General features: G+C 40.7%; 2 protein-coding genes across 6 annotated transcripts; one reads left to right on the top strand and one right to left on the bottom strand.

Annotated features, from left to right (window-relative positions):
• Nucleotides 1–85: 85 nt before the first annotated feature.
• On the top strand, nt 86–934 carry LOC126589761 (putative lipid-transfer protein DIR1). Its single transcript, XM_050255152.1, has 2 exons — nt 86–667; nt 761–934. The coding sequence occupies exons 1-2, from the start codon at nt 301–303 to the stop codon at nt 766–768; spliced, it is 375 nt and encodes a 124-aa protein (XP_050111109.1). The 5' UTR covers nt 86–300; the 3' UTR covers nt 769–934.
• LOC126589758 (sodium/hydrogen exchanger 4) lies at nt 901–5,019 on the bottom strand. 5 transcript variants are annotated; one of them, XR_007611924.1, is made up of 15 exons: nt 4,695–5,019; nt 3,983–4,101; nt 3,770–3,867; nt 3,563–3,622; nt 3,386–3,432; nt 3,099–3,293; nt 2,943–2,989; nt 2,771–2,837; nt 2,469–2,569; nt 2,219–2,320; nt 1,960–2,104; nt 1,831–1,893; nt 1,642–1,725; nt 1,108–1,477; nt 901–1,007 (listed from the first exon to the last, which is right to left on the bottom strand). XR_007611924.1 is itself a non-coding variant. In XM_050255145.1 (14 exons), exons 1-14 carry the CDS (start codon nt 4,854–4,856, stop codon nt 1,196–1,198), a joined length of 1,572 nt encoding a protein of 523 aa, XP_050111102.1. In that variant the 5' UTR covers nt 4,857–5,019; the 3' UTR covers nt 901–1,195. The 5 variants fall into 5 exon arrangements, 3 of the variants coding, with proteins under 3 accessions (XP_050111102.1, XP_050111104.1, XP_050111105.1); XR_007611923.1 differs by having other exon boundaries at nt 1,112–1,477; XM_050255145.1 differs by having other exon boundaries at nt 901–1,477.
• Nucleotides 5,020–13,082: the final 8,063 nt, after the last annotated feature.

Genomic DNA, 13,082 nt, shown 5'->3' with positions numbered 1-13,082 from the left:
AAAGTAACAGACTTTTCTGTGTAAAAGAATATGTCTTTGTCATGTATGTGCAGAAATTCCCGTGACGGACTCAATAAAACAAGATTTCGCAATCCTTGTCGAAAACAATATTATTACTTAAGAATTTGTTATGGTTTGTCTAAAGTATTACTTAAGAATTTGCAATTCTTTATTAATAGTTGGGCGTCCCGTGACTGGGTTCCTACCAACTTGTTCACATGACAATCCCGAAATTTGACACAAAATTATAAACAATCCTCATCCCTCCGCTATAAATCTGCTTCCAATTACAAGAACAAAATGTGCTCCTTTGAGAGAGAGAGAGAGAGAGAGAGAGAGAGAGAGAGAGAGAGAGAGAGAGAGAGAATGACAAGGACTCGCAGCATGGCGTCGTGGGCGCCGGTGATTTTGTTGCTTGCACTTGTTGCCGGAGCTACGGCGGTTTCCATATGCAACATTGAATCCGACCAACTGAAGGAGTGTCGGCCCGCAGTAACCGGCAAATCACCAAAACCACCAACCAAGAGATGTTGCAGTGTTGTCCGCCAAGCCAACTTACCCTGCCTCTGCAACTTCAAGTCCGTACTCCCTTCGATTGGGATCGACCCTGCGCTGGCTATGGCGTTGCCTAAGAAGTGTGGCCTGAAAACGCCCCGAGAATGCCATGGTAAGATGCCTAAGCTTCCTCAGTGATTATTATTTGTCGATTTTTGTTGAATTACATTGGTTTCTAACTATTACTTTCTTGGGTTCACTGCAGTTGTTTGAAGCACATGAGGCTCCGATGGTTTCATTTGATTGAAATATTTACAATGTTTTCGACGTGTATTTCGGGAACATTTACCTGCTTTATTATCCAGTCCCTTACCTCTGTAATTCTCTCTGTTGGAACCTTATGCATTATGCAATGAAAAAAGTTTGGTTACTACCTCAATATACACATAGCGTTACGTTATCCCACGAATTTATTCCGCAGCCTCGACGAGACGATTCATTCCGCCCTGTAACTAAAGTAACATTGAACCCCTCAAACTCATATTCCGGCAAATAACGCTGATGTTTTGCTTATACTATTCTACAAAATAAGCATCCTCAAAGTTAATGTACCTACTTGCAGCAACCGGGCACGGCTGTGTTTCGTGAGCGTGTGCTTTGATCGTAAGGCTCTGACGAACTTAAACCGAAGGCTTTCATTTTAACATGCGGAGTGATTGCGAATTGGTCCTCCGAACATTGGTCTCATGTAGGCATCATCGAACCTCCTCCAGTAAGAGTGTATGGTGTGTACCGGACTTTCCATCAACATGGATAAATTGTCCTTTGCACGACTGATATTCGTGGAAGCCGATTCTTCAAAGGAGAGCAGAGGCAGATTCAGGTCATCCGATATGTCCTTTGACTCTTTACGCTGAATGTTGCTAGTTGCAGCGTGCGGAAGCAAATAAGTTATAAGCGGCTTCGTCAGAAAGCCAAACACCTAATGTCAAAAAGCAAAATGAGGACATCATAAAACATTTTGAGGTGCAGATTTCATACCTACTGGCATTCATAACTTTCTGATAAAAACGAACAAGATTCTCGACAACTTGAAGGTTGTTTAAATTGTAATAGAAATCATAAAAAGAACAATGACTTACATACCAGTGTACTGAAGAGGACGACAATTATGGTGTTAGTAATCATCGTGGCATTGATGGGATCCAATGTGACACCAGAATATGTGAACTTCACGAGTGAAAAGCAGTCCGAGTGATCACACGAGTATGATTATTCACATGACAGATACTACCAATTACTTGAAATAAAAATAATATGCACGAGCACTCGCACCTGTTTAAAAGCCAGAGCAATAGAGACTGCTCCTCTCATCAACCCAGCCCACCATATGATTACCTGCATCAATATCAAGTTTAAATCCTTTCCTAAACGAGTAAAAGGATTAGCAGCATGGGTACTAACCTGGTTCTTGAATGACATTGACGATGATCTCTCAGCCCGTCTATTCATGTAATTGGAGACTGCTGACAGAGGGAATACAAACGCAGCACGTCCAATCAATATTAACATGAGTATCGTACTATAGATGCCCAACGAAGACCCTAAACTGCAAGAATTACAAGTTCAAGGAAAACAAGAAAAGGTACCCAAAGTTGGATGATCCAATGCATACAGAATTTAGTAAATCAATAACTTTATCAAAATTCAGGAGGAAGAGTACCTTAATTCAGTTAACTTCCACTTCTCGATGTCAAGAGCATCCATCCCCACATAAAGAAATATGAATGTTTCTGCTATAAATGACATCATCGCAAATACATGCCTAAAAATCGGAAGGCAGAGCAGTCAGATGAAATAGCTGGGAAATTATGGGAACTTTTGTAGCACTTCAATTTTATCAGATGGCCCCCGAAAGGATGTTATGGGGCACTTTTTGAATTGAATATGAATTGTCCATACATGATACATGCCTGGTTGTGATTCTTGAACTTTCAGTGATGTTATGCCATGCGTAGTGTGACATGAGAATCCCACAGAAGAAAACAGTGAGAATTCCACTCAGGTCGAACAGCTGTATGTCAATCATCAATCAAAATAAGAGAGGCTTTCAGCTACACGGTGAGATAACATACAAGCTTCCAAGTTCATTTCTCCAAAATATATAATAACATATAAGAGAAGAATCCCGCACGTGCGAATGAATTATCGAGCTTGGAATACATAATGAAACATAAGTTCAAAGAAATGTGAAGTGTTATGTACACTTTTTTACCTCAGCCACCATGTAAGACAGATAAGCCATTAGAACCACTAAGGAAATCTCGCGGATGCTTGAATGCCTGTAAGAGAGAATAAAATAAGACTTGTATAGGTACCATCTGAGATTCCCTACAACATCTATCAGAAATGTCCTAGCCCTGAGGGATCGTAAATATGCTACTAACCTTCCGAAGCATAAGGCTTTAAGGGCATATGCTGCAACGAGTCCAAACTGAAAATAAAACAAGAAACCAATTTGAGACCACAGATGAGTGAGCATAGTATTCTGAATAATCTTTAGTGATACTGTATTGCCATAATCGGTCACATGGTAAACTTACTGCAATTCCGAGGGCAGTGCTTGTAAAGAATAAGTACAGAAAATCTCCTATGACGCGAAGTACAGTCGTGCCATTAAGCTTACTAACATCAATCTTTTGAATTGCATTGAACAGGACAACTGAGGTTGCATCATTTACCACTCCTTCCCCAAAGACTAGGCTGTATAGTAAAGGAGTTTCGTCTTGATGAAGAATCTACATAAGGTGGATATAATATCTCAGCAAATCCAAATACAGGATGGGGTCACCCAAATGAAATGAAAGAGAACATCTAAAACATGACAAACCTGCAACGTACACACTGTATCAGTTGATGAAAAAATTGTTCCGACAGCTGTTTCAAGACAAAAGATTGATGTAAAACAAAAGTTGTCTACATGATTATACTGTTATATAGCATAAAAGTGTCGGTTCAAATGATACAAATAGCTAATTGTTTCATCGAAAGGATTCTCAGTTCTAACCGAGATAGTCTCGCACATTCAGGCCACCAAACCCCAACTTCGGGAACAGCCACCGGGCTCCTAATCAAAAGTAACATGCAGAAATGTTCAGTTCTACAGAAATCTATGGTAGCTAGCACAATGCAAAATCAAACGTTGGACATTAATTTAACGAATCGAAATAAAACTAGTATAAAATATGTGAAAAAGAACAGATTAAAGTGTTACCAACTGTTATGATGAATACTGAAATGAAAACACCAATCACCCCAAACATCATGATGGTTAAGAAGTTCTGAAAAAACTTTTTCTTCTTGACCTGGAATCTGCGTTGGTCGTAAATTAACTAGGTAAGCGAATTTGTCTCTAAAAGTTTCTATGAATCCAGCAAGCAAATTAATTAAAACAGGAATATTATAATCAATACGAAAGCTGAATTACCCAGCATTGAATATAATTGGTGGGAGGAGATATATAAAGAACAACTCTTCATTAAATCGCAGGATGTGAGAACTCTTTCCTTTGCTCACAAGCAAGATTATAGTTCCAGTTATGCATCCCTGTTTGAAAAAAAAAGGAAAAAAAAAACTTTTGACAATGGACATGCTTAGGCCGGCACCGAACCTATCAATATTCCAAATGCAAATTAATATCCCCAATATACTTCTCAGCAGCTGGTCTATCTGATTTAGGCATTTCAAATTCATTAGCTCATTTTTTTACCTACATGTATGAAAACTTAATTTTGTAGTAGACTAGGTGGAAAGGAAAAAAATAGGGGTACTCATTAAACTTGTTATATATGAAGGTCGTAACCAATTGTTAGTACACCCATTTTGGTGAACATTAACAACGCACATTTTCTCAGTTTGATACATGTGCAAAAATAACTCTTACTAAAACAACAAAATATATATTTGTAGACTTGTACACACATCTCAAACTATGATTTTATGGTCTAGTTAAGGTATCAGCACACACAATGTAGTATTTAGTGTAAACTATAAATTGATGATATGGCTAAATAACATAGGGGAAAACAATGAAAATGGAGGTTAATTAGAGTATAGATTAACCTAAATATTCTAACCATTGAAAACCAACGCGCACACGCAAATGAAATTGAAGAAAATGGGGTTAATTAAGTAAATACGATGATAATGGCGGTGATGGACTCGTTAACCCATCGATTTTCTTCGAACAAGTGGCCGATGACTAAGCAAAGGCAGAGAACCGCCACAAAGAGTGAGACTGGTATCACCTGCGCATGCTCCCGGGCCAAGTTCTTTGCAAACTCATACGCTCCTGCCTCCATTTCTCAGCCTTCAACTAAAAATTAACCAGCTAGCTGTAGTACATCTGCATCCCCCACTAACCGACGTCGTGAGTATATATGACAACTGCAGAACTGTTAAAAACTGATATGCTTTCCTGTGAGATAATCTGATCACTGTCTGTATTCTGTACTCTGTGAGGGGGGAGAGAGAGAGGGAGAGAGAGAGAGAGAGAGATGAGGCGACGAGGTTTGTTGTTTTGCCTGGTAAACGCAGTGTTGTTGAGTGTTCGCAGTTAAGGTTGACACGTGGGTGAAAATTTGCATGTGAGCGACACGTGGAGGTAGCCCATTACATTAGTCTGGGGACTTGGATATGGTCAAATTAGCATGCATGGAGATTCTTGTGGGTTGAGAGAATCATATGTCACGTCATGTCGTCCCATACAAATCAGTGATCACTGTCACTGTAAACTGCAGAGGATATTTTTTGTCCAATTTGCTCGATTCCCCAATTTTTTGTTGTTTTCCTTTCCTTATATTGCATTGTTGCTTAATAATTGGGACTGTCTAATTTTTAGACATTTTTATATAATTAGTTTGAAAAAAAAAAATTAGAAATTGTTTAATTTCTTCGATTAATGGTATTAAAATTTTGAATGTTTAAAGGAGAAATATGGTTCCTTTTTTTATTAAGATAACTGTTACATACTAAATTAAGTTGTTCATTGTGAAATGAGAGGTCTAAGATTTGAATTTCATGGATGATGAATTCGATATCAAATTAGGTTGCCCATTGTGTGGTTTAGTCGAACTTCTTATTCCCTTAGTGTAAATTACATCGATGTACTAAAAAAAACTGTTAGGTACTAGATCGATAGAGACCAATAAAGGTCAAATCATCTTACCAACATTTTACTAAATAGAAAAAAAAAACTAAAAAAAAAAGAATAAAAATCATAAACTAAGAAGGTTGCTAGCATTTCGAGTCCAGATTTTCTGCGTCCAAATACTTATGTGGCCCCTCTAAATTTGTGACATGTGTCCACCACTTACTAATCCGAACTCTATTATTTTTTCTGTTATCCTTAAACTTCTGTTATCTGCTATATTTTTGGAAAAAGAAATTGCAAAAGGCATACAACGTTTGGACTCTTCCAAATATCCTTCTGTCGCGCGACTCTCCTTCTTCCCTGATATGGCTTCCAAAGTTCTCCGTTCCCAAGTCCAAGCATTGAACCATGGAGCCAAATATCCATATACATAGAGTAGAGCACGACTCTGGAGAATGAGCTACTGTAAGTAAATTTTTTTCTTATTTTATTTGTGAATGGACATGTGAAAAGATTGAGATAGATTAGTCAGTGGAGATGGTTTTTTTTTTTTTTCATTATTGACCGTTGCCCAGATTTTGGTCTTTCATTCCATTTCGATTATGGTCTCAGAAGCATCACAATTAATTGTGCACAATCTTTCTTTTTACTTGCAGAATATGGACATCACAACGAACTTCATGGAGTATCAAACTAAAGCACATCGTAAGTTGGATTTCGAAGGTGATATTTCTCTGAATAATTTTGTTGAAGGCAAGTGCAGTGACAAAAAGTTAGAAGATATAACGGATAGTGAAAAGATTGTTTTGATTCATTCCAAAATACAAAAAGAATTCATTCCAACAATTGGCTTGGAGTTTGAAATAGAAGTTCAAGCTAACAATTTTTACAAGACTTGTGCATATCATGTTTGTGGAGCAAAAAATAATCGAGAAAAATATGGAGGCGACATGTGGATTCTAGGGTTAAAAAGACAAAATTACCTTCGAGGCACACCGAAGCTTCTACGCGCAAGCAGTGGGAAATCATCCCTCAATCAAGTCAAAAGTGCCCAAATTAGGTATTTATAACCTATTTCATCCATCCCTCATCATATATTCTCCACAAGGTAACCCCTAAATCATTCCTTTTTTATTATATTAATTAGCTAATTAATTGATTAATTATTCAATTAATTTGCTAATTAAACACAAATCACGAACTTCATCCACAAAACCATCCAAGTGGCTGGTCCATCTCCTCCCAAGGTGGCCGGCCACATCCCTATATAAACACCCTCATTCTCTCCAAAACTCAATTTCAACTCTCTTGCAAAATTCTTTAAATTCTCCAAACACTTTTCCCTCAAAATTCTAACTTTGGCATCAGAGGTTCTTCGGCCAAAGCTGCCCCCCCAATTCATCGTGGGCGTGTGAGGCTCGTGGCAATGACCTAAGGTGTTATTTGTTTTGTAGGTGCAATTTTGTCCAAGAATAAGGAGGAAGAAATTTGCATCCACAAATTGGTGCTATCATTGAGAGTTTGATTCACACGCTCGAAGAAGACTTTCGCATTCAAAGTTTCTCGTTTCTTGATTGTTTGTAAATTTTTCATACTTTCTTATTCCTTGAATTTTTTAATTCTTTGAATAGAGGTGAGGAAAAAATACAATGACAGGAAATTCGGAATCCACAACGAACAAAACTTTCTACGTTCAAAGATCCGGATCAAATGATAGAAGACGAGACGTAGCCCCACCACGACGATCCATGAGGCTCAAAGCGATGGCAAGAGGATCAACTTTGCCACCATAGAGCACCACCACCATGGTAGCCATAGGGACCACCGTGGTAGTGAGCAGTGGGCCAGCTCCATGGCAGTAAGCCCACGGTGAGTAGCGAGCAGTGAGGCAACCACAAGCCCAGGCGTTATAAGCAGCCCAAGCCACTGCCTCAACAGCTCAGGCCCAAGCCTCGTCCACTTGGCGCACGACCTAATCTGCAGCCCACGCTACAAGGTAGCCGAGCTAGGCCTAGCGCGAGCCGGCCCAAGCCACTACCTTAGTAGTGCAAACCTAAGCAGCTGCAGCAGGAGAAGCAGCTTAGCGCTTGTGGGCCTAAGGCTAGCAGTAGCCCAGCGCTCTAGAGCCAAGCCTAAGTCCAACAAGCACACGCATCGCAGCCCACTCCCGTGGTGTCCCAAGCAGCCCAAGCCGGTCCAAGACTGGTTCAACCGTCCTGGCTACAGATTTTTGGACTGACGATTGAACCGGGGTATTTTCACCAAATTTCTCTGCAGATTTGACATCCTAACTCAAATCTCACGCCTGGAGTCCATAACACTTCCACTACTCAAGAAGATGTATTCTGTCTAAGCTTTTCCAACCCGAATGGCGAACAACACTTGTCTCGACAAGTCATAGAGTTGACAAGCGCCCTTGCAAAGCAGACAACCTTGGTGAATCAGCTCTTGCAGCGTACCGAAATGCAACGTGCCCCAGATGAGGTGTCCCAGAGTAGGACAAGGGCAGACGATGAACAACTCCAACAACGTCCAAACAAGCAGCCACTTGACCAGTCATGAACCGGAGCGTTCTGACGGAGTACACTCTCAATTGGGCCCCCAAGATAGCGTATACTCTCGTCTTAACATGCGGAGGAGCGTGCATTCTCAGTTAGGCCCACAGACAAACATACACTCACGGTTGGGGCTATACTCCTATAATCAACATAAGCAAATTTCCAGGCGAAGTGTTCATTCACTGCAAGGTCGGAGTAGACACCACAGCGAAAGGAGAGAAACAGTCACTCAATCTGGCTCATGTTCAACTAGCAGCCTACGAGTTACCCGCTCACCTACTAGGAACATACCACATGCACCGCAACCGTTGCATAGATAAGCCGAACACATGGAACAGCAGCCTAGACCAGCAAGTCATGACTGGGGGCAACTGAAAGCTCCGCTACCCCTAACAAAGGCAAATGCAGGAAAAAGTAAAAAGGCTTCTAACCAAGCGATTGCGTGATTTCTAGCGCAACGAAGATACTAACAAGGCGCTTCGATAAGACATGACCAACATAAGCGGGTCATCTTTCAATGACAAGATCGAACAGATGGGACTATCTCACATAGATTGTCGAATACAAAGATTACTTATGTTTCGACAAAGGTAGCAGCTCAACCTAATGGCGCACGGGGGGCAAACGTGTACCAGAATGACACACCAGCCTAACTACCAAGAACCGAGGGTAGGCCTTGTTCTCAACACTCTAGACGATTCAATACTGAAGCAACACAGAGCATCACGGACCTAGTGGTTCAATTCATCATGTTGCGCACAACCTAGCCCAAGCCAGCCCCAGCTCTGCTTTCACAGCCATGCCTACCTGCTCCACGGCTCCCGACATCAATTGATCTATCACCATGGCTCATAACTGTGCCAATCTTGCACCACGGCTCTCAGCCGTGCTGATCTTGCCATGTGGCTCACGCTAACCAAGCCTCAAAATGGCACAAGACGAAACACCTAATGATGGCACAATAATTTCGGGAGTAGCTCACTGCGCTTACACCCTTACGCGAGTTCCACAAGCAGTTCAAGGTTTCAAGTAGTTCGTCAAACAAGACCTCACAGGCTGAGGATTATTTCAATTGTCCAGCAGTATAGCTTTCCTCAGCTGCACTCACGACAACAACTTCCATGCTCTCCAGTGCAAGAGGGCAAACCAATCCCCCGACACCCATCTGGGTAAGCTCTCCAGTGTGAGAGGGTAAACCAATCCCCCGACACCCATCTGGGTAAGCTCTCCAGTGTGAGAGGGTAAACCAATCCCCCGACACCCATCTGGGTAAGTCCAGTGCGAAAGGATAAACTAATTGTTTTTTAATGCGAGAGGGTAGATCAATTCCCCGACACCCATATGGGTAAGCTCTCTAGTGCGAGAGGTTAAACTAATTGCTCTTCAGTGTGAAAGGGTAAAACAATTCTCCAACAGCCATATGAGTAAGCTCTCCAGTGCGAGAGGGTAAACTAATTGCTCTCCAATGCGAGAGGGTAAGCTAATTCCCTGACACCTATCTAGGTAAGCTCTCCAATGCGAGAATGCCACATAGCTCAAAAGATCGAATGCTTGAAGACTAACTAGGTAGCAAATGGTCATGGGGTAGCAGCCACTTTGCACTTAATAGTTTGCTCATCCGACACTTCATCTTCAGTAGCTTCGATCTTAGCAGCTTTATCCTCGACTGCTCCATCTATGGCAGCTGAGAAATCAAACTCAAGTCGTTTCCTCATTTCTGGCAAGCAGCCCAAACCGTGGCGCATGCCACGCAACTTCCTTAGCCCATGTCGAGCCAATCCTTGGCTTTAGTCAAGCCGAGCAGCACAAGCAATGGCCCTTGCCACACCACCTCCTTGGCCCATGCCAAGTCGACTTTTGGCCTTTGGCAACCGACATGCCGCACCACCCCGATGGCTGCCCTGTGGTGGCACTACCCAAGAAGAAGACAAGGAGAATTAAGTTTTTCTTACATCTGTGTGGCACGAAGAAGACAAAGAAATCAACGGAAGACAGTTCTTTGCATTGGCAAGCAAAGAAGAGTGTTAGGGGAGGGGGAACAAATATCCTCTAGCTTTCTCTCTTTCTTGTAGGGACAAATAATTGCCCTCCGAAGTTGATTTAATCCCCTACTTAAGATAGGCTTAAATAGGCTTTGGAGGCGATTTATTTCCCTTTCCTAGAAGTCGAAGTGAGAATCTGCATCAAAGCTGGAGATCTCTACACCTGCTGCCTTTTCCTGCGAGCAACGCAGTAGGTGTGGGGGCATTTGTGAAGCCAAAAATAATCGAGAAAACTATGGAGGAGACACGTGGATTCTAGGGTAAAAAAGACAAAAATTACCCTTAAGGCACATCTAAGCTTCTACGGGTAAGCAGTGGGAAATCAGCTCTCAATTAAGCTAAAAGTGCCTAAAATAGGTATTTATTTATAACCTATTTCATCCATCCCTCATCATATCTTCTCCACAAGGTAACCCCTAAATCATTCCTTTTTTATTATATTAATTAGCTAATTAATTGATTAATTATTCAATTAATTTGCTAATTAAACACAAATCATGAACTTCACCCACAAAACCATCCAAGTGGCTGGTCCATCTCCTCCTAAGGTGGCCGGCAACATCCCTATATAAACACCATTCTCTCCAAAACTCAATTCCAACTCTCTTGCAAAATTCTCTAAATTCTCCAAACATTTTTCCCTCAAAATTTGAACTTTGGCATCAGAGGTTCTTCGGCCATAGCCCCCTTCCCAATTCATCGTGGGCGCGTGAGGCTCTTGGCCATGACCTAAGGTGTTATTTGTTTTGTAGATGCAATTTTGTCCAAGAACAAGGAGGAAGAAATTTGCATCCTCAATGTTGGCTTTGGCATTAGAAGAAGTAATGCACATAGAAGGGAAGATTGCATGTTCAAAGACAAGCTTTTTGTTTGCTTTGCTCAAGGTTACCGTGGACCTGATAAACGTGATGCTAATGTTCAACATCATCGTCTTGAGATTAGATTTGGGGGCCAAGCAAGGCTGCAAATAAATTCTCCCATACCTGGTAAATGTCTTGTGATTGACTTTGTTGCTGAGCATACACATGGGACAACAAGTTTGTCTAATACACATTTTTTTAGAGCTCACAGGAACATTAGTGTTGCCCAAAACAACTTAGCAAATATGGATGATAATTTGGGAATTGCTCCAAAAGCAACCATTGAATTTTTTTTATTAGACAAGCTGGTGGCCGTGAAAATCTTGGGTTTATTCCTGAGGGTTGAAGATAGGGGATACTGGCAGAGTGTAGGAATATTTGCAACAAAGGCAATTAAATGATCCCAATTTTTTTATGCAATACAAGTGGATGAAGATGATCTGATAATTAACATTTATTGGACAGATGCAAAAATGATGGTTGATTATGATTATTTTGGTGACGTGGTATGTTTTGATACAACCTATAGGAAAAATAAAGAAGGAAGACCTTTTGCTATGTTTGTTGGTGTGAATAATCATTAGAAAACGATTCTATTTGATGCTGCATTGTTGTATGTTGAGAATGCCTCAATTTTGATGTGGTTGTTTGACACTTTTGTCAAGGCTATGTCAGGAAAGAGACCACAAACCATTCTTACAGACCAAGATGCTGCAATGGCCAAAGGGTTGCTTGAAACATGGCCAGAGACATATCATCGATTATGCTTTTAGCATATATATCAAAATGATGCGAAGCACCTTAGTAGTGTTTTTGAAGAGTTTAAGGATTTTTTCAAAGATTTTAGCCATTGCATATATGATTATGAGGAGGAAGAAGAGTTTATAAATGCTTGGAGCAACATGCTTGAAAAATATAATCTCAAAAGCGATGATTGGTTATGTGGAATGGTTCGTATAAAGGAGAAATGGGCTTTGGTTTATGGCGACATCATATTTGTGATGATATATGTGGATACAAATTTCTTCCTCCTTGTTCTTGGACAAAATTGCACCTACAAAACAAACAACACCTTAGGTCAAGGCCAGGAGCCTCACGCACCCACAGTGAATGCAGCAGAGGGGGAGGGGATGGGGGACTTTGGCTGAAGAATCTCCGATGCCAAAGTTAGAATTTTGAGGGAAAAGTGTTTGGAGAATTTAGAAAATTTAGCAAGAATGTAGAACTTAGGTTTTGGAGAAAATGAGGGTGTTTATATAGGGGTGTGGCCGGCCCTTTTGGGATGAGATAGACCGGCCACTTGGATGGGTTTTTGGGTGAGATTCATGATTTGTAGCTAATTAATAAATTAATTGAATAATAAATCAATTAATTAGCTAATTAATATAATTTGAAAGGAAAGATTTAGGGGTTACCTTGTGGAGAATATTTGATGAGGATGGATGAAATAGGTTTTGAATAAATACCTATTGTGGGCACTTTTGACTTGATTGAGGGATGGTTATCCACTGCTCACGCGTAGGAGTTCTGGTGTTCCTCGAGGGTAATTTTGTCATTTTACCCAAAAATCTACATGTTGCCTCCATGTTTTTTTTATATTATTTTTGGCTCCAAAAATGCCCTCACACTTGTTAGGCTGCTCGTAGGAAAGGGCAGCAGGTGTAGAAATCTTCTTGCTTTAAGAAACGTAGGATTGTTTTCTATTTTGAGGTAGATTCCCTCTTTAATTAGAAATTAGATCCTTCTAGGAAAGGGAAATAAATCACTTCTAAAGTCTATTTAAGTCTACCTTAAGTAGATGATTAAATCAACTTTAGAGAGCAATTTATTCAGAGAGAGAAAATTAGAGGATATTTGTTCCCCCTCCCCCAGCAATCTTCTACACTTGCCCATGTAAAGAACCGTCTTTCGTTGCTTTCTTCGTCATCTCCGCGCCGCACCAAGGTAAGAAAAATTTAATTTTCCTTATCTTCTT

This window comes from Malus sylvestris, chromosome 11 (genome assembly GCF_916048215.2).
Source record: "Malus sylvestris chromosome 11, drMalSylv7.2, whole genome shotgun sequence".
Classification (NCBI taxonomy): domain Eukaryota; kingdom Viridiplantae; phylum Streptophyta; class Magnoliopsida; order Rosales; family Rosaceae; genus Malus; species Malus sylvestris.
This window is presented reverse-complemented; position numbering and strand designations above follow the sequence as displayed.

Bases quoted from the DNA above. Each gene is read 5' to 3' on its own strand.
- LOC126589761 (XM_050255152.1), top strand. From the start codon at position 301: ATGTGCTCCTTTGAGAGAGAGAGAGAGAGAGAGAGAGAGAGAGAGAGA.
- LOC126589758 (XM_050255145.1), bottom strand. From the start codon at position 4,856: ATGGAGGCAGGAGCGTATGAGTTTGCAAAGAACTTGGCCCGGGAGCAT. The intron at 3,868-3,982 runs GTAATTCAGCTT...CGACCAACGCAG, and splicing joins CCAATTATATTCAATGCTGG to ATTCCAGGTCAAGAAGAAAA. The intron at 2,105-2,218 runs GTACTCTTCCTC...TAATTCTTGCAG, and splicing joins TGGAAGTTAACTGAATTAAG to TTTAGGGTCTTCGTTGGGCA.